Raw genomic sequence first — 21,567 nt, forward strand, 5'->3', positions numbered from 1 at the left:
GGCATGGAAATAGTATTTTCAATCTATTTATAAATAAAGGTTATAAATAGCTAAATATAACAAGCTTAATTGCTTTAGCAACAAAAAGCAATGAAATGTGTAATAAATAAGAGAAAATATTGATTAAGTAATCTTTTACTTAATCAAAATCAGACCGTACGATGCATTATTAATTAATTATTTTCGACGTAGATCCTAAAACTAAAAGAGGCAAGAAAAAACAACCAAACAATTATAAAGAAACACTCCAAAAATCAAATTCATGCGAGAATCAATGTTAATGATTGTTGAAAGTTGAAGAAGATGCACAGCAAAATTGTTGCAGGAGTAGAACTAGTAATACGTCCTTCATCAGCTTTTTGTGGACTGAATCACCGTCATCATCATCCATTCTTGTTCAAGACTCTTTGCTGCACCAACAATTCTTCTTCGGACCATAAGTTCAGGTTCAATCTTGGGGGTGATAGGAAGTGGAAGTTCAAAGATATTGATGCCAGTCAGTTCATTACCCTTTTCTTTAATTTCTTTATTTCTTGCTCTTTCTGCATCCTAGTCCTTTTAACAAGAAATTACTCTGTAGTCATTCAAGATTTCAAGATTCGTTTTGTTAGGTCCAACTTCTTTAGTTTTGTTTGGTTTGGGACTTTCTATGAGTGGGGGATTCGGAAAACTCACCGCGTTAATTTGCCATATAATATAATAAAACAACGATTCCATTTATCCATAATTTAATCCAAGATTCATTTCATTGAATTGTATTGTGCCTGGTAGTGATGGCCTATCCAGTAAATGAAATAAATACATATATTTAGAATTTGCACCTTAGTCTTACTCTTTCACAAGTGTCAAATTAGTTAAAACCATCCAGGATATTGCTTAGACTTCTTTCAAGAGTTTGAAATTTAAAAAGGAGATGAAGGAATGAGCTTCTGTAGGCAACATAATAGTGGTAGAACTACAAGTGAAATGCGTGATGAAGAAAGGAAGTGGTAGAAGAGAAAAGGATATGAAGGAGGAATGCGGGGAGCAAACGGGGAGGATGAAGAGGTATAGTTTGATTTTCAAGGATAAGGATATTGGAGCATATTGTTCTCACTGAAGGTTGTGCTCCTCAAATTTTTTCAAGTGAGTGGGAGTTTAGAGGTGGGATCTGGTAGCAAAGTCTTCAAGGGGGCAACACGAGAGATTCTTACTAAATCATAGTATCTGTTAATTAATTGATGATGAATATTCTCCAAAACATTTGCAAAACTGAAGTCAATCACACTTTTAAGCCCTGGTGCCACTTGCCTGAGAATACCCTAAAAGTATATTGTGGTTCCTTTTACAGGTACAGTACAAGAATCATTAAATCACTGGCTGTCAAAGACACAGAACTTTTGGAATGACGTTACTTCACCACTGGTAAAAACTGTAAATGATAAAAGAACCAGTTTTCATGATGATACGCAAGATACGGAGGAAGTATTCATGGCTGAACAGACTGTTGATAGCCAAACACCAGATGGTGAGCTTTCTGTAGCTGCCATTCTTTCCATTGAGCAATTTAGCAGGTAATATACATTTTATGGTCTCATATAATCAGAACCACTTTTTTCTGCATCAAACTGCTTGATTTTATGTGTCTATCCTGGAAGTGCCTGCTGTAAATATTTTTTGGGTTCTTATGTGTTGTGATGAATATCCTGCCAAAAAGGCAGGCCCCCAGTAGATTTAAGGTAATTTAGGACATCTTCTCATATCAAGAAGTCCTCCTCATTATGTTTGCTGAGCATGTGCTAGAAGGTTGGAAAGGGTTGGGTGTATAAAGTGTTTTCTGTGTTGGAGAGGTGCGTCACAAGGATTTGGCCTCAAGATCAGCGGCAAATTATGTATTCGGCCTAATTTTTTAGACAAGTCAGGTTCATGATAATTCTCCCTCATATCAATTTAGGTGAATTATTTGATTGGACATGAAATTCAAAATGTTCATTTGACTTGTATATAATAAAAGTGAGAGCTGCTAATAAGGTGACATATGCTGTTTGTTTAACAGTGAAAACATCATATTAAAGTTGATTGATTTGTTAAGTGTACTTAAATTCTTGAAATTTTGTGAAAGTTTTTAAAAGAGTTGGAGATTTCTTTCTACATTGTACTGTAGCAGCTGATATGTGGAGTATAACCTTCCCTGTTTTTGGACTAGCCTGGGTCATGCCTAATTGTATCATTGAAGCATATGAAAGCTGGTGTTCATGGAGAGTTGGGAAATCCATTCAAAAAGAACTTGGTTGATGGTGTGCTTGCTTCTGTTTTTTTTGGTGCATATGGAATGAAAGAAACTGTAGATGTTTGGATGGGATCTCAACTCCTACTCCTGTACTTAAAGTTAAATGCTTATTGAACTTATTTAGGTGGCCCAATTAGGGCCCTGTATCTAGCTGTGATCATTTTTTGGATTGTGTTTGCTCCTTAGTTATAGACTAGCTTTTGCATATGAGCAGACACTATCTCTTTCATGTAATCTTTTTGTTTGCATCTTCTTGATGTTATTTAATGAAATTACCCCTATTTCATCCAAAACAATGCGATGGAAGGGGTAAAAAAAAGGTCAACCTCTCATCATGTGGCACAGTTGAGCACATCCCAAACTTGGGCGTCTTCGGGACATACTAGTTAGGAGTGCAAAACTTCTTGATGAGGAAATTTTCGAAGTCTATCCTAATCATACTTTTTGGTTTGGTCATGTCCCAAGTAGACATCCAAATACCCCAGTCTTTATATACAAAACTTTGATGATAAAAAGAGTTATAAGGGAACAAGGGAGACTTAAAATCATAAATCATGGAGTGTGGAGGGTGGTTGTCTCAAAATACCTGTTTTCTCTTGAAATCCATGCAAAGTTAACTAATAAGAGAACAAAACAGAAGTAGAGGATTCACATAGGCAATACCGACTAGTTGAGATAAAGATTTGGTCAGTGTTGGTACATTTATATTTGGTTTGGTACCAGTCGGGAGTTAGTTTAGTTTGGTTAGAAATTAATATGTCTGTTTGAAGATGAGTGATGTTTAGAGAACCTTTAGTTTAAGAAACCCTTTTTTCTATTATGGGCCCAACCCTTTAGGACCAAGCACAACCTTCGGAACTCGGGGATAATGGGCTCACCGGTCTCTAATTTTAGAAGACCCTTAATTGTCCTAAAAGAAAGTTAGTGGTATTAGAATGAAATGTGCCTAAAATGAAACAACAGTGGATAAGAGGATTCATGTAGCTGACTAGCTAGGTTGGATTGAGAGTAGTTGTTATATTGCTATTGTAGAGAGGTGGAAATGGAGTAGGGAGAGTATAATTGGTTTAAGGAAGAAATCCAATAAACTTAAAGAAGTTGATCATGATATGGTGCGATATGTGTTCAATACTCTTGGAGTTAGGTGATGCAAAAATCTTTTGACATTTTTGTGCATCCTTGTCGTTGCAGCCTCCCCTCTTTTTAGGTAGTTATTCTTGCAATTGGGTGTTAAAATTGTGTCCGTGAGCTTACCAATGTTTCTATCTGCGGTTAGCTTCAATGCCCAACAAACCAATGATTAGTAAATATATGTTTTTTAAAATTAAAAATGTGGACTTGTATATGACATATATTAGATGTGCAGGATGAACGGATTGACTGGGCAGAAAATGCAGAAGATATTCAAAGCACTTGGTCCTGAATCTCTTCATAGTGATGCTCGTAGTTTGGTTGAATACTGCTGCTTTAGGTTTCTGTCAAAGGATACTTCTATCCTTCATCCTTGCCTGAAGGTTTGGCTTAACTACTTGTTTCCTTTCTAGTCTGTCATCATTTTTTTTCTTATGAGTAGAACATGTATTCTTTTCCTTTATGAAACTGAAGTTCTTTTCGCAGCTAGAAGTCTTATGGTCAGCTTGCTCCTCTATCCCACCCCCTCCAATCCTTTTAAGGAGAGCCCAATTTTCCAGCAATTAGCTTTAGAGTATCATGAAAAGTTTCTTGTATGGTTGAGCCCCATTACTCAAGTGGTCTCTGCTTGTTGATGATCTACAAAAGACAAACCCAAACTGAAGAATAGAACATGTAACTCTTAGATGAGTTGAAGTACGTTGTGATCCTGTTAGCAATTGTCTATTTTGATGTGGATGTTAACTGTATTAATTCTACTTTTGGTTTTAGTTTTCTTTTAAAAAAATTGTTATCTTTTTGACAATTTCTTTTCTCAATATCTTGCTTGATACTGTGTCTTTTATGATGAAGAACTACATTTTGCTATTCCGTTGATTCAGCACAATCTGAAAGTTGCAGTCTAGGATCAGTAAATATAGGTTTGGACTTTTCAGATTATGGAAGAGAAGAAAGTAAACAATGATAGCATTTTGAAATTTCTCCTAGGTCTCTAGGAATAGGAATGCTTCCACTTAGTTTTTCTTTCCTTGCTTGAAGTCTCTCTACAATTTTGCATAAAAGAAATACAAACTCAATATTTTCAGATAGGGATGAGTGGTAAATGTTGAGATTTATCTCTACTCATTCATTAATATTTTCAGATGTGATTGCAGGAACCGGCATTCCAGAGACTAATTTTCGTAACTATGCTTGCCTGGGAGCAACCATATAGGAACAGAGGAGACTCCCGAGTTAAATTTGCACAGAAGCATTCTCTCCAGGTTCTTTCTCCACTCTTTAGATCTCGTAGATGATAGGTTGTATGTGACATGGGCCACTATAAGGGTAGGTTGTTGGCTTTAGGCTATAGTGTTAAGCTGTTAGTCTAACTGTAGATGCATTTTCAAAGACAGCTGATGGATAAATAAGATATCATCACTCACAATTTTATTTCTTCTTGTATCACTCTTCTGATGATCTGCCAAAGAAGATAAGTTTCTAGTGATTTGTATGCGCGAGAAGTTATAAGGTCGGTTAATTTCATCTTTTCGACCCCTTATTATCGTGCCTCTGCCAAGAATCGACATGTATTCTGTCTTTTTTCTTTCTTTCTGTTTTTGCCTTCTTTTTTCTTTTTTCAGTTTGTTCTTGTGGTGTTGAAAGAGGGTACGTTATTCTTTATATGCCAACCTTCTCTATTCTTTTCAATGGTTTCTTTATTTCAGTGAAGATGCTTATTATATTTAATCAATTAAGCTGAGGTTTGTTGGTGGTGTTCCCTGGATTTTCTAACTTGGATTTGATAGATTGGGACATTGTCAACAACATGTTCTTTTGAACCGGAGAGATGGGAATTTTTTTTTTCCTCTTTGTGCAGTCAGATCAAACTCTATTGTTGAAGTTTTAACAAACTTCCCACTTAACAGAGTATAATTTTTGGAGGTTGCTTGTTGTTTTCCAGAACAATCTCAAACATTTAAACCTACGACTGAAACAGTGAACAGTTTATGGATAAATGTGTTGTAAAGTGGTGGATGATAAATCGTTTTGCAGTGATAATAGTGCATTTTAGGTTTGAATGAACTGGAAATGATTGACATTGTATTAAATATGAAAGTGAAGATGTAGCTACTAGATTCACTTCTATCTCTGCGTCACTTCTCGGGCTGGTGTAAGGACCTTACATTGTTTACTGGATAGTTCATTTTCTTTTTTCTGAACCATTTTGTATCTTTGAAGGATACCTAGGTTGGACACCCCTCAGTGGCTATATCAATGACAATTATGTATTTTCTATTAAAATTTATAAAAGAAATTGCTGAGAATGAAGAAGATTTAGGAAAGGAGAGGCTGGAGGTGGATGCTGTGAGGAGAAAATTACTTTTGTTCTCAGTCATATGTAGTGCAGACCTCACTTTTTTGCTTCCATGACCATCAAGGCTAGGCTATTAATATTTTCAAGCTGGCTTCTCCAATATTCATATGTTATATTTGTTCTCAACTAAGTGTTTCACTATTGTACTTCGCTGAGAAGTTCTTACTACGAACAAAAATATATGAGGAGAGCCTCTTCGTGTTTGAGGAAGACTAGTTTATTTTTCTAGATTTTGTTGCATGTACTTCTGTTTCTATAACCTAAATGTATCTGTTTCTGTTGAAGCTAAAGAGGAGACTAGTTGGAGAAGAGGCTTTTGTTCGTATTGCTCCTGCTGTTTCTGGTATTGCTGATTGGACAACAGCACACAACCTTTTCAAAGCTCTTGCTGGTAATGATCGGGGCATCTCATTTACCTCATGGTCCACATACATCTGTGAACTTCTCAAGTAAGCATCCTCTCTTTTGAGTACAAAAGTTTCTTCTAGTATGTTATGTGCATGTAATTGCGCAACTCAAATTTATGGTCGATTATCAGCTCACATACACAAAACATCATAATTCATAAAGAATATCTAGTTTACCGATTTGACAAATCCAATGCTATAGTCCAATTTCTTGACAATGCACACTCCTATTCACTTTTATTTCCTGAAATTTAAATTGTTAATATCTCATAAGAGTTTTTTGTACTACTGAGTAACTATTTCTTTTTTTAAATAAAAATATGCCACAAAATTATTCCACTTGACTATGAGAAGTAAGTTGTGTTTTTGCTTTCTTTGAGCCAAGGGTCTTTCGGAAACAACCTCTCTACCTAGCAAGGTAAGAGTAAGGTCTGTGTACTCTCTACCCTCCCCAGACCCCACTTGTGAGACTATACTGGGTATGTTGTTGTTGACTATGAGAAGTAAACTTTTCACATAAAACTGAATAGGGCAAGTATTTAGCATTCACATGAATACAAAGCTTCTAAATATTTCTTTCATTTTCGTAACACTCTAATTGTTTGTATGATGATGACATGAGTTGAACTTAAATGGAGAAACATGGTCAGTGAGCAAATAGCTGATCCGACTTGTTTGGGACTGAGGCGTAGTAGTTGTTTTTGTCTTGACATTCTAGTTTATTGGGTTTATTAGTATTTTGGAGTAGTTCTATTTTTGTCAGTAATGGTGAAAATTTTGTTATTAATTTTGATTTCTATTTATGAAGAGAACTCTTGACTAAGATTGAAAACTGGGAGTCACTAATATAATTCTTCTGATATTTCTTTTCTTATTTTAGAGTGCATGAAGGACGGAAGTCATACCAGTTTCAAGATCTCTCCCAGCTCCATGATGAGAGAATCTTGTGCATTGCTTCTGGTGGAAAACACCCTGTTCTTAGATGGGAGAATAATATGGCATGGCCTGGAAAACTAATTTTGACTGATAGGGCCCTTTACTTCGAGGTACTCACTAATAATTATATCTTCCAAAGAACTGTGTAAAGGTCTCATGAGATGTCCTAACTCATCACTGTTGAAAAAAATATCTTTCTTGTAATGCAATTTCTTCATTCTTGAGTGTAAACTTTAGTTGTAGTTCCTTTTGAGTCATGAAAATTGAGGCAAATGGATAATGATATTCTTTTGATTTGGCTGGTTGAACAGCTTGCATATAATCAATCCTTGTGTCTTGCAGGCAATTGGTTTGATGGGAAAAAGAAATACATCAAGATTGGATCTTACAGGAGAAGGTTCACGCATAAAGAGAACAAGAGTTGGGCCGCTGGGCTTTGACTTTCTAGATTCTGCTGTATCTGTCACTTCAGGCCCTCAGTGAGTAAGCTTCTCCAACCAATCCCATGTGGACTATATCATTTCCTTTCTGTTATACTTTGGACATAACTTTCGTTGGCATCTCCCAAGCCTTAAGTAGAGCCTCAAATTAGTTCCACTACTTCATGACAGTACATACATTTAATGGCCACCTGTCAATTGTTTCAGGTTAGTTAAAGATCACAATTCACAGATATACAACGTTCCATCCTTCGAACAAATAGCTTTCCAAAAGTTAGTGCTGCTCACTTTTACACTTCTTCCTGTTTTATCACATCTAGGATAGACCATAGTTATTATCTGATAGAGACAAAAGAAGGGTTTGCCTGTGTCAACCATCTTTTTTTTTGTATGAAGTAAGAAATTTTATAAAATAGGCATCAAGAAGGTGCAATAAGTACAAAAGAGGGGGAAGGAGAAGTCAGCTTGGTACAAATAGTGCCAAGCTAGAGCAAAAGAGCTGACAAAATCCAACAAGTTAATAGGGCAATCTACAGTGGCTAAATCTGCTAACTATATAACCATAAAAGACATCTAGCTTTAAGAGTGCGGTGAGGAGTTGATAGCCCATCAAAGCATCTGCGATTCGTCTCTGTCCAGACACACCAAAATATACAGGCAGGGATCATCTGCCAGACTTTCCTGTTGGATTTGTCAACTTTCATTCGAGGCCAGCATTCATTGACTTCTCTGATACTATGTGGCATTGTGGCATAGTCAAGCTGCGTCTAAAAATGGAAATGAACATGTGGCAAATGTCTGCCGCAACTGGACAGTGTAGAGAAACATGTCTATTGGATTCTGGTTGTTGGCGGCACATGTAACAGCTGTTGCCAACCTGTATCCTTCTTCTATTGAGGTTGTCTAGTGTCAACATGATTCATGTAGGGCTATCCAGCTGAAGCAGATTATCTTCGGAAGTTTTTTTTTTTCCAGATGTATTTCCATGGCCATTTGTTAATGATTTGAATAGTGGAGCAAAAATGAGAGTAACCTGCCTTCACTGAGTAGGGACCATCCATCCACGTAATGCTATCAGCATTGTCTTGACTAACTGAGTAACCTTCCAGTTTAGCCAATAGACTTATCAAATGAGGAATTTCCCAGTCTTGGAAGTCCCTTCTGTACTGAATTGTCTTGCCAAAATTCTGAGAGATATCTGATAGAGATCTGGGAATTAGTTCATTAGGATAGTCCCCTGTAACCACATGTCTTTCCAAAACCTGATGTTGGAGCCATTTCCCAATTTAAAAGAGGTGTCAGAGAAAATTCATTTCAAAGCTTCGTGATGTTTTTCCATGGCCCAATTCCATGTGGTCTTCTTGATAAATTGGTGCACCAGTGGTCCTGACTCCTGAGAGCCATGATTTTCATTTACCACCTCTTTCAATAAGGCCCGTGTCAACTATGATTGTCTATAGTGAACAAGAAGATCCAGATTAAGAGGAGGAACCGGTTCATCTAATCTTACCTTGAACCATAACAGAATTTGACCTCTTTTTCTTCATTTGATAAGTACAAATCTGATTATAGTACTGATAGATATATGTGGTTTGCGAGCTATTGCATAAGACTGGGGTTTTTACCCTGTGCACACCTAAAGGGTAGCGGCTCTGAGTTTCCCTTGTCATAAAAAAAAAAGAAGATATATGGATATATTATTTAGGATATTCACTTGAACAAAGCAAACAAGATTTAAATCTGCAGGGATTTTTGAGTTGTCTTGCCTTGAATTTATCACAAAGCATTCTAACTCCGCACCTTGAATTTTTTTTCTTTTAAACCCTTGAGAGTGAATTCATTCTGTTACAGACTTGAATGGAAGAGACTAAACTAGGAATTCAAGCGCTTAGTAAAATCTAAAGTCCTTGAGAAAATTTCATAGTTCAGTTTATCTTAGTTCTTCTCAAAGCTTGCTTGAACATAGATTATACGATGCAGGAATTAGGGAGCGCAACACACTTAATAGATTAAGGATACAGACTTATATAGTCCTGACTAACGTATCAAGAATGCACTTCCCCCTATTTTAGCGAACAAACTAACTTTTCCCGGTCTTCCGAAACTTGATTACTCATGCAACTTTTCGCATTACAAAAACACCTTATTCCAGAAGTCATCATAACTATCTTCTTCATCAAAAAAGTCATCATAACTATTTTTTTGTATACGGATGCATGTAAAACAAACAAGCTACTATATGCTGATGGGAAGGGAATGGTCTGGTTGTGATTGGGGCTGTAATTTTGTTTTTTAAATGTTATATTATTCCTTATAGTATTTTACTGATAATAGAGGTATTATTTTGACTTCCTCAACCTTTCCTTCCATTAAAAGAAACCAGGAACCATAGATGAGACAATCCCATTTAGGACACAAGGAAGTAGGCCTGAAAATGCTCCACTACATCGTAACTATGGATGACAAAATTGGCCCATGGAAACATTGACCCATTCACATTTGTTACCTCAGCCCGCCTAATTCAGCCCATCTAAAAGTTGGGTTAATATGTGGCCCAAATTGACCCATGAGAAACCTTGTCAAAATAATTTATAAAGGACTATTTTTCATTTGATATGTTATATATAGACATAATAAACAAAAATGTCTTATTAAGTAAGAAAGAAATTATAAGAAAACAAACAAAGACATTAAAATTTGTAAGAGATGGGCGGGTTGGGCTATATGAACCATCATTCAGCCCATTTTGACCCAATCCATTTCAGCCCAAGTAACATTTGGGTGGGTTAATGACGACACCCCTGATCCTAACTTCAAGCTTCACATATCCATGCCAATCTGAAAAGGAAGTACTATGACTAATCACCAAAATTATTATATGACTAAATAGTAAATTGCATCTGATCTGAATCGTTATATCTCTCGATTTATCTTATCAGGTACTTTGTCAAATTGATTTCGGCCTTGGGGACAAAAATCTTCCCAAGTTTCTTCTTTATCCCAATCAATGCAGGCAAATTTCATGCTTTGATTGGAGCCTAGATTTGCATGTTAGACTTGTTGATCATAAAATCGTTTGTCTTCCCCGTGTTTGTAGTTGACTATGCAGGTCCTCTGACTGGAAGTAAGAAGGTTATGTTCTATTCGTTTATTTTCCTTCTGTAGCTTGTTTGGATGTAAAGTTCTCCCTGCAACATCCTTCTGGAGAGCTAGTTATCATTTAATTTATGTGCTTTGATTTTGAATTTTCTTATGTTTCATGTTTTGATTAAGAATGGGATGTTGCTATATGAAATATCCAGCTTTTTTATTTTAGCTGAAAAAAATTGCTTGTTAATATATTATGTTCTAATTTATTGTACTCATATCAGGTTGGATACATGGGTATTAGAATTTGTCGACTTTGGAGGAGAAATGAGACGGGATGTGTGGTGTGCATGCATCAGTGAAGTAATTGCTTTATACAAGTTCATACGAGAATTTGGTCCCGAGGAAGGTGATCAATCAGTATACAATGTCTATGGTTCCCAGAAAGGGAAGGCAAGAGCAATTTCGTATGCTACCAATGCTGTAAAGAGACTTCAGGCTCTTCAATATTCTCGAAAGCTCTTGGAGGAGCCAACTAAATTGGTTCAGTTCTCATATTTGCAAAATGCACCTTATGGTGATGTCGTTCTACAAACTTTAGCAGTCAATTGTTGGGGTGGACCATTGATTGCAAAAGTGACTGATCAAGAGTATCAATCAAGGGAATCTCCTGGATCCACGAATGATGCAACAGAAAGTAGTAGTTATGTGTTTGACATAGATGGAAGTGTGTACCTGCAGAAGTGGATGAAGTCTCCATCATGGGCTTCTAGTGCTTCACTTGCTTTTTGGAAGAACCCGCGATCGAAACGAGGGATAGTTTTCAGTAAAAATCTTGTTGTCGCTGATATGAATTTGATGGAAAAAGCAGCATTGATATGTAGAGATAAATATCAAGTAGTAGAGAAAACGCAAGCCACAATTGACGCTGCAATGATTGAAGGGATACCTAGTAATATTGACCTGTTTAAGGTTATCTAATCCCTTTCCTTTCTGTTGTTTCTGTCCGCAATTTTTTCTGATTTTTGGATTGATTAGTCTGCATTTATGCATCTCGTAACTCCAGAATAATTAAACAACCTTTTGTAAAAATGATCATGTGTTTAAACACTTAAATGCTTGGTTATTATTAGGGCAATAACATGTTATATTCTGTAAGATTGCTATTCTGATAGGACTTGGACTAAAATAAGAAACTTTTAGAAAATAGAAATACATAGAAATTTAACTAATGTCTGAAGGAAACTTTTAATATTCGTCAAATGTAAGCTCAGACTTGGTTTAGAATTTTCTACTTTGTTGCCCGGAGTTTAGTGTTGAGAGGTATTTCATTGTTTGTGATCCATCTAAGTCCTTATTTTGCTATTGTCCTATGTTAGTATGGGAGACAAACTGGGTACCTACAATAAGCATCAAGAATCTTTACGTATAAACATGTCCTGCAATATTTGTTTTTTTCGGTACAAAAATCATCACTTATAGTTGCTTAGGATTACTTAAGACTTTTGCTATTTTTTTACGCAAGATAGGCAGAAATGTTGATACTATCTTGTGCTCAGCAAAATTATAGAAGCCTCACCGTACCTGAAGGTGTGGTCTAGCGGTCGATGAAGTTAGAACAAAGACTATGGGAGGTCGTCAGGGTTCAAATTTCATAGAGGGAAAAAAAGTTGGGTACTTTCCATTGCTAAAGTCTTGGTGGACAAAGTTACCTAATACCTGTATCATGGGAAGATACAGTTAACCAGTGAAATAATGAAGGTGCACACGAGCTGGTCAAGTCACAGCCTTTATAAAGTTTAGAAAAATAATTATAGAAGTCTCACTAGTTATAGCTATTGTTACTGTTTCACGGACGATGTGCTTGTGGTTATGGCTTAAAATCAGGCTGCTTTTCTTCTTTCTTTTCTTTAGAACTGAAATTTCTAGGAAGTTACCCTTACTACAAAAAAAAGAACTGAAATTTCAAGGACTTCACTTCACTTGGATTGGGTGTTAAACCATGACGACACAATATCTAGCCAGGGCTTACTTTTCCCTTCAAGAAGGAAAAAGGGTAAAAGTTCAACCATGATTTAGATAAGGAAAAAGACCAGCCATGATTAGCTAAAGAAAAGAAAACGACCTTAAAAGCTCGTACCAAGATTTGAAAGGTAAGTATAAATCCATGGTCTTAAATTGTTGATAATTTGAGCCTCAACCAACCTAGATGAATTTGACCGACTCACTCATAATTGGCTTATGGCCTGGGAGGCAATACTGTTTGGAAACACTAGACTATAAAGACTTCCATTGGCACATTTTCGTCATAAAATAGGAATAATTGTAATTATTGCAATCATCTATCATTTCACAGTGACTATGGAAGAGGACTGGACTCGGAGCTTAATGTGAAAGGGATGTGTATGCTGAAGATGTGTCATTCCTGTCTACCTCTCCTAAAAACTGCTATAGCCAAACTCTCACACCTCCTAACTGGTGTCTCCGCACACCTCATCTTCACATGCCCGGATCACCTCGGCGTCGCTTCCCTAGTAGGCCACTCCCACTTTGTCTTGTATAACTTCGTTCATAATCATGTCTCTCATAGAATGCCCGCACATCCACCTGAGCATCCTTGTCTCCGTTACCTTCATCTTTTGAACGTGGGCATTCTTGGCGGGCCAACACTCTGCCTCATACAACACTGTAGGTCTAACTACCGCTCTGTAGAACATGCTTTTAAGCCTTGATGACACATGCTTATCACACAGTATCTCAGACATGAGCTTCTATTTAATCCATCCATTCCAATACGGTGAGCGACATCATCGCCGTGAATTATAGACCCCAAGATACTTGAAACTTCCTCTTTTGGATATAACTTGTGTATCAATCTTCACTTTCACCTCTTATTCATGCGTAACGTCACTGAATTTATATTCCATGTACTCAGTTCTAGTCCGGCTTAACCTGAAACCTTTATATTTTAGGGATTGTCTCCAAACTTATCGTTAACTCCACTACGTGTCTCATCGACGGTCGATCAATATTATGCCATCTGCGAATAACATACATCACTGTGCGTCCCCTTGAATAGTCCACGTCAATTCGTCCATCACTTAAGGCAAATAGAGATGGGCTAAGGGCTGAACCCTAGAATAACCCCGTCATGACCAGGAAGTGTTCTGAGTCACCACCCACTGTTCTTACCCAAGACAAGAACTGATACTGTTTGCTGTTTTTCTTTTAAGAATTGGCTACAAAGCTTAAATCTGAGGGTTACAAGTTCAGCCTTGTTTTATGTTGCCTGTGTTTTTCTAATTCTACATGTTAACTCTTTTATCAGTAATATTGATTATTAATTTTCTTCCCCTATCTTGGCAGGAACTTGTGTTTCCTTTAACAATTATGGTAAAAAACTTTGAGAAACTTAGGCATTGGGAGGATCCCCTATTAACTGCCTCTTCTCTTGCACTCGCATATACAATTATATTCAGGTAAAGTGCATTGTGGTATGTTGAGAAATTTACTGGCATCGGCCATCAGTATTTGGTTTGCCTGTACACCTTAATGTTTACTGAGACATATGGACCTCTAAGTCCAAATGAATATTTGCTTGTCTCTGGAGAGAATTCTGGTGAATAAAAATTTCATTACTGGTCTTCATGGTTTTTATCTTTTCTGGAACCATATGAACTTGCAATCTCCTGGGGTTGTTGCTATCTTGCAGTCAACTTTTATGTTAGATTTATGCTAATTAAAGAGGCCGTTTAAGTTGCCATTCTAAACGTCCCAAATGGTTTTCACAGCTTTGTCATCTAAATTAACCAGCTTCTGAAAATCATATTCATATACAATTCTGAAGAGTGAAGAGCTCTTTCGCAGGTTGCGGAGGTTCATGTGAAATCTACATTGTGTTGTACTCTTAAATTCTCGCCCATCTGTGTGCATTTGGAAAAATATTACATTGTATAAGTTTCAAAGACTGTGTGTTGTTTTAGAGGATTATGTACAATGTTCAAGAACCTAATTAAACTGTTTATATTTATAATATCTTTACTTATCATTTTAAAAATAAAAAGAAGGATAATGTACAATGTGCAGTGAGTATGACAGATGAATATCTATACATAATAAGGATGGATCGTGGTAATTTGTTGCTGATTGTTTTTGAGCATGGTCCTGAAGTTATTCTTTGTGTGGTTAGTTATCTGTCGTAATTACATTGAGTTTCTTGACACTCTGTTTTCTGGGATCAGGAATATGCTATCTTATATTTTACCAGCAATGTTAATGGGCTTGGCTGCTGGCATGTTATTACTTAAGGGGCTCAAGGAGCAAGGCCGGCTTGGAAGATATTTTGGAAAAGTAACCATACGTGATCAGCCACCATCAAACACACTACAGAAAATTATTGCAGTCAAAGAGGCCTTGCGTGAAGTTGAAAAGTATCTGCAGAGCTTGAATGTGTCGCTGCTCAAGATTCGAGCAATTATTCTTGCTGGCCAACCTCAGGTACTTCCAATCTAACCCAGGTTGCACCAAAATAGGTCTTTATCACTTTCAGTGACCAAAGAAGAACCGGAAAATATGCCAATGATAGGCTTAAGATGTGTGCTACTGACATGCATGCTAAGGACCGCTAAAAATAGCTTAGGAGTGTGAAACTTCTTAATAGCCCCAGCAAGAGTAGATGCCTTCTATTATTTGATTCATGATAGCTACTTTGAAAAGATATTAGATCAAGTAAAGTAGATAGATTATGTGAGCCTTCTCAATTCCCTCCTTAATAGCAGAGACATTAATCAAATATTTCTGTCAAAAAATATTGATGGACGATTGGAACTAGTTCTAGTATATTATTATGTCCTAGAGTGGGGTTGCTCAGGTGATATATCTTTTCATTCTGAACAAAAATGCAAATTACTCTTAATGTTCTCCATCTATCTCTGTAATGAAGTAAATATTATTCTATTCAATTAATCTATTTGTTAAATTGGTTTAAATCCAACAGAAAAAAACCTATGTGAATTTTTCCCATTTGCCTAAGCCTTGGCAGGCAAAACTACCTATGGTAGGAGGTAGCAAAGGATCCAGTTGAGTCGAGGTGTGCACATGCTAGCCTGCACACAGCCGTTAACAAACAAAATAAAAGAAAAATCTGTCTTTAATTCTTTTATGTGGTTTTGACATACTTATTAGTGAATATTTTTCTTAAAACCATATCATTCTTGATGGGCATTTGTGAATATACCTCAATCCCCTTGTCCTGTTCCACTCATCATCACAAAAACCTGAAAATACCGCAATCCCCTTGTCCAGTTCCACTCATCATCACAAGAACCTTCCTCATCCCCTTATCTCCTTCTAGAAACTTGTTTGGGTCAACTCCTGCTCCCTAACCTGGTTTTGAACTTCATCACATTCGAGATTATGAACACTCAAAACTTCCCGAATCACATTCGAGATCATGAACACTCAAAACTCCCTGAGCTTGTTGGATATAATCTTGGTGACGGGCATAATCAGTTGCTCACAACTTGAATTTTATTATTGCAAATTAAGGACCCGTTTCGGTCTTATAATCTTGATCACTCACTTGTTTCTTGCTTCAGCAACACTCTTTACTTAGCACTCACTCTTGTTTTCTAACTTGCTTACTTGCTTTAAGCACTTGCTTGCTTTGAGCACTCCTACAAATCAAATGGACTACCTCTATTTATAGGAGGTGATGGAAGAATCTAGAGAGAGATTTACTACTATCTTCTAGAACATTCCTAACTATATTTTTTCTAGATACACTCTAGAATTCTACCAAGGACATGACCTTAGATAGGATGGTGTGGAGGACCCATATTAGGGTAGAAGGCTAGTACATAGTCTCGTTATTCTTCCGTATTAGTAGGCGCATTAGCGCAATATAATTTCTTGTGCTCTGACTTCTGTTATTATCTATTACTTTCTGTACTTTGATTACTCTATTTTATCTGTGTCGCTTTCTTTATTTGCTTTCCCATATCGCTTTGAACTTCTTAGCCTTATCTGACCTCTTTTTATGCTTCTATTGAGCCGAGGGTCTCTCGAAAATAGCCGTCCTACCTTGATAGGAGCAAGGTCTGGGTACACTTTATGCTCCCCAGACTCCATGTTGTGGGATTTCATTGGGTTGTTGTTGTTATACACTCTAGAATTCTCATTCTAGAGTTCTCCTTTCAATTGTCTACAATTCTTGAATATTCTAGATTCCTCTTGACTTGTCTTAGATAATAATAATTAAGTTGGTGATGAATGCTTAACACTCCCCTTCAACACCAACTTAATATTTTCTTTGCGTCCGTTGTGAGCGATATCTCAAACTCTGCAAGCATCATGCCGTCTATGCCCTTTGAGGATCTCCACCTTCGTCAGATTATTCTGATCCCTACTATTTGAAGCTTCTTCAAAGGTAGTAGTCTCTTTCATGTTAACCACCTTTGCTAGTGCTACATCTATATACTTGATGTTAGGACGCATCAGCCGTGTAAACCTCCTTAGTCGCGATTGTGGTGCTTCTTGGACTTCTTCTTGCAATACATCTGGTGTTTCACAAGCTTCAGTTTGCCATAAACTCTTCTTTTCCTTTTGTGGAGATACCTCCTGGTTAGATTCTATCTTGCTCCCTTGTTCTACTTCGTTGAGCTTATCTTGCAGCTTTTGCTCAAGAGCTATTGAGTCTGGTAGTGTGACTTCTTTGTACCACCATGTTGGTGTTTCTTCAAATACCACATAAGTTGTCTCGGTTGGCATGCCATACATTGTCTCTAATCTTCTTCCCTTCATGATTGGCGAGCTTGTTGCTTTCAAGCTTTGATATACCTTAACGTCATCTGACCCGAACACAACATAGTTTCCTGAAGCTATTAGCTGCGACACAGATAATAAGTTCTTCTTCATACCTGGAACATGGTAGATATTTTGAAGTTCCACTTGTCTTGAGTTGTGACAAGGCACGAACACCATCTTGTCAATGTAAGTTATTGACATTCTTGAATTATTTGTCGTCGCCACTACTTGATTGTCTTTATACTTGCTAATGTTGATAAGCTTTTTCTCATCACCGATCACGTGATTGGTGCATTTCGAACCAACGATCCAATCATGCTCATAATCAACCAGCTTCTTACTTACACTTGTAAGTGCAAGCTCCTCTTTTTCGTTAGGGTGAGAGATGACAAACTCTTCATGTTGATTATTTTCTACAATTGCATATGAGGTCTCGAAGTCACATTCTTCTTCTTCATCTTGTTGGTTTTGAGAAGAAGTAGCTATGTTACCTTCAACTTTCTTGTACCAGCAATCTCTGGCGTAGTGTCCTTTCTTTCCACAATTATAGCACTTCTCGGTTTGCTGTTTGTTGAGGCTTTGGTTTGCCTGCTTGTTATGTTGCTCATTTCTTTGATATTAATTTTTCTGGTCTCCCCCTGGACGTGAGCTTCTTCCCTTATCCCGTTTTCGGTAACCTTGCTTTTTGCTAAAGAGCGCCTTATCTTTATTTTTTTATAGAGAGGCTTGATAATGGCTTCTCCAAATCTTCTTCATTTGCCAACAAATTTTCCAACTCAGATAAAGTTGGTTCTGTGGCCTACCACCGTGTGACTGTTATTATGCCTTTATACTTCGGCCTTAGACTATGAATAATGATTCTCTTCATTCTTGTCTCCGTGATAGCATTCTCTAGATATAATTTTGATATTTCATCGGATAAAGATTTTACCTTTGAGAAGTATTGACTTATTGTCATATTACGTTATGAGATTGACAAAGGCTCATTTTCAAGCCTTTGTAATCTCGCATCATTCTTCTTTGTGAAAATCGTCGCCAGCATGTCCCAAGCTTCTTTGGGTGTCTTGGCATTCTTAATTCGTTGCAGGAACTCATCCTCAATTGTTACGGTGAGAACAAACATGGCCTTTCCAGCTTTGACCTTACTCTTTTTGTTGCTTCAGCATATGTTGGTGGTATAGTGTATGTTCCATCGATGATATCCCATGATTCTTGGCGGAGAAAGTAATAGTGCATTCTCGTGCTCCATGATCCGTAGTTGCTAGCGTTGAGCTTCTCAACGCTGTTGAGAGTGCTTGCAAAATTCGCCATTAATTAGTGCCTTGTGACTTGTAGTCTTCAATAGTACCTTGTACGATCTCCTTTAAGTTGCTACCTCACGCTGTTGAGAGTGCTTGCAAAATTCGCCATTGATTAGTGCCTTGTGACTTGTAGCCGTCAATAGTAGCTTGTACTATCTCCTTTAAAATTCAAGTTGTGAGCAACTGATTCTGTATTTGTTTTTACTTAATTGAGTTAATTTTCATAATCTTTGTCAGATTACAATGGAAGTTGCTCTGGCTCTATTAGTTGGTGCAACCATTCTCTTAATTGTTCCATTTAAGTACATTGCTGCTTTCCTGATTTCTGATGCATTCACCCGAGAACTCGCGTTCCGAAGGGAAATGGTTTTGAGATTCATGACCTTTCTGAAGGAGCGGTGGGAAACAGTGCCTGCCACCCCAGTTGTTGTACTACCATTCGAGGATGATGAGTCCGATGCACCAAACCAAAGAAAGGAGTCCAGCAATGATGTAGTAAAACCAGATAAACAGTTAAAGCAGTAGGTTATTGTAAATCTTCTTCTAGGCAACTTTCTTCCTTCTTTTTTTCTGTTTTGTTCTTTATAGTAGGTGGTTACAGCAGGTGTGACGGGTCGAAGACTGAAGCAGAAACAGTTTTTTCCCCTTAAAAACAGTATCATTTGGGTGGGATTTCGTAATTTAGCCTCTTGGAACATACGTGATAAAAATATGATTGATTTTGTGTATATATCCGTCTAACAATTTCCCATGGGGGATTTATACCTGATCCATGCATAATATCAGGAAAAATATATACAAATTCTTGACTGCTACTTAGTATTGGTAATAAGTGTCTTCTGAAGGAGGAAGAGCATAAGGATGTCTTGTTTTCGTCGATGGCCTTTTTAAGTTTCTTTGGCTGACCTTTTTTTAAGTTGTTACTGTAGACTTTGTGGTGGTGGTGGTGGTGGCGGCGACGGCTCGGGTGCTGGAAATTATCATCTTCAAATCATACAAGGACAATTTCCAAGACAAAGTTTTGCTGAGAATTTGAAGCTTTTGCACTTTGGGTGAATGGCCAAATTTTGATGTTTTCACACTAGTGAACAAAATTTCGAAAGACAAGGAAATGCAATTAAAATCCTAAATGAACAGGAAAAGTTAATGTAGTTGCCAACAGGTGCTCAAAAATATGTGAATCTGTACAATATTCTGTCAAAACATCACTCCAAGACTAATCACTGTTGTCAATCCAACCATCAGCATATGCCTTTTTTCTAAGAGTGACCTCAATCCATATGCTCCACTACAAGTCACATTCTTGCCATGATTTGTGCACTGTGTCTGGTTCTGGTTCCTGTTATCCAACACACAATCTTAAATCAGCAAAAGAACATCCAAGTGTGTAGTGTTAACTGTCAATGAAGTGGGATCATAAGTCACAACTATGGAAGACTAGGGTTCAAATCCAAAAAAGGGCAAAAAATGCTCGGTGACTTCTTTGATATGTTCAAGTCTTGCTGGACAGAGTTATCCTATACATGTGCTTGTGGAATAATCAGAGTGTGCGTGAAATGGGCTCGACTCAATTGCTATTAAAACAAAATTTTATAATAGAGAAGTTTCAGAATTTTTACCTTGAATAACAAAATGAAACAACATACTCAGTAGAAGAGCAAGTGATGATACTAGTGGGGTCATCAAAGGCAAAGCTATAAGCCACAGGGCATGCTGTCTTGAAAATCCTTGAATAGTTTGTAGGCAAACATGAAACTGGACTACTGAATGTACCCCGGCAGCAATATTCATCGGTGTCGAAGACGTTACACGCGCTCCGGCAGGCGATCGTCTTGCCGTCCGACTTGAGAGCTAGCTCAGAAGGGCAATTTGGCCTGAGATCACTGTCACAGCCAACAGAACTGCAATTTCCTTTGCCATTTACAGGTTTTACTACTATAGGCAAGTTGAACCCATCCACAAGGCTAACATCATAAAAATCAGTATCTCCAAGGGTAAATTCGGCAATCGAAGCTGGAGGCTGACCCGGTTCACGACATTTTAGACTGGTCCCGCACCTACCGGTCTGGCAGGTGCCGTTATCGTTCTTATTGAAGTTGCACCCGGTTCGACCCCATATGCGACCGCTCCACCCGGCCGGGGCGGTAAAGACTGCAGATTGGCCTTGTTTCAGCTCAAAACCATCTCCACTGAAATTGTTCTTAGGTGTAATTCCAGGCCATACTGTCTCTATGCAGTAGTTTATAATGGTAATATTTGTACACTCGGAATATTTTACCCCTGTCACACTAAATCGTGTCAAAATCCACAACAAAAATATCAAATAATAAAAAGATAAAAGAAATAACAATATCAAATATACACAATTCAGGAGAGAAAGTAAATACGATTTTCAATCCTTGTAACTTCTTTATGTCTTATTAGAAAGCGAGCGAAAGAAGGAGAGTGTATTGTGTTACCTAAGGCAATAGCAAACAAGAGAAACCAAAGAATGGAAAATGAAGTGAAGTAGGAAGCCATGAATATGCAACTACTTATTAGTAGTAATTGTGAGTTACAAAGAAGTGAAAGAGAAGTGAGTATATATACATATATATGTATTAAGTTAAGAGAAGAATACGTGCAGAAGATGGTGAACATTAGAGGAATATGGCTTCCTTTCTTCTTAAATCAAACGATTCCTTACCTCCGACCATTTTTTTGTGTTCCTTACAATTGTCTCTTGCTATAATGACCTATTTATATACTTTTATATTCAATATTAACATAAAAGTGTGTAAGAATCGTGATGCCTAAATTTCCTTTATTTATACATGTATTGCTTAAAAACCTAGAA

General features: G+C 37.2%; 2 protein-coding genes across 6 annotated transcripts; one reads left to right on the forward strand and one right to left on the reverse strand.

The window, feature by feature from the left end:
- The first annotated feature begins 136 nt into the window (after nt 1-136).
- LOC129885829 (uncharacterized) lies at nt 137-19,996 on the forward strand. 5 transcript variants are annotated; one of them, XM_055960271.1, is made up of 12 exons: nt 137-496; nt 1,331-1,553; nt 3,636-3,783; nt 4,555-4,662; nt 6,042-6,205; nt 7,044-7,209; nt 7,442-7,578; nt 7,747-7,812; nt 10,911-11,598; nt 13,993-14,105; nt 14,868-15,123; nt 19,661-19,996. In XM_055960271.1, the coding sequence occupies exons 1-12, from the start codon at nt 304-306 to the stop codon at nt 19,757-19,759; spliced, it is 2,361 nt and encodes a 786-aa protein (XP_055816246.1). In that variant the 5' UTR covers nt 137-303; the 3' UTR covers nt 19,760-19,996. The 5 variants fall into 5 exon arrangements, with proteins under 5 accessions (XP_055816246.1, XP_055816243.1, XP_055816242.1 ...); XM_055960268.1 differs by lacking the exon at nt 19,661-19,996 and adding an exon at nt 18,969-19,533 and having other exon boundaries at nt 140-496; nt 6,048-6,205; XM_055960267.1 differs by lacking the exon at nt 19,661-19,996 and adding an exon at nt 18,969-19,533 and having other exon boundaries at nt 142-496.
- On the reverse strand, nt 19,826-21,530 carry LOC129885830 (pathogenesis-related thaumatin-like protein 3.5). The gene is made up of 3 exons (XM_055960272.1): nt 21,191-21,530; nt 20,351-21,011; nt 19,826-20,070 (listed from the first exon to the last, which is right to left on the reverse strand). The coding sequence occupies exons 1-3, from the start codon at nt 21,369-21,371 to the stop codon at nt 19,929-19,931; spliced, it is 984 nt and encodes a 327-aa protein (XP_055816247.1). The 5' UTR covers nt 21,372-21,530; the 3' UTR covers nt 19,826-19,928.
- Nucleotides 21,531-21,567: the final 37 nt, after the last annotated feature.

The sequence above is a fragment of the Solanum dulcamara genome, chromosome 4 (genome assembly GCF_947179165.1).
Source record: "Solanum dulcamara chromosome 4, daSolDulc1.2, whole genome shotgun sequence".
Classification (NCBI taxonomy): domain Eukaryota; kingdom Viridiplantae; phylum Streptophyta; class Magnoliopsida; order Solanales; family Solanaceae; genus Solanum; species Solanum dulcamara.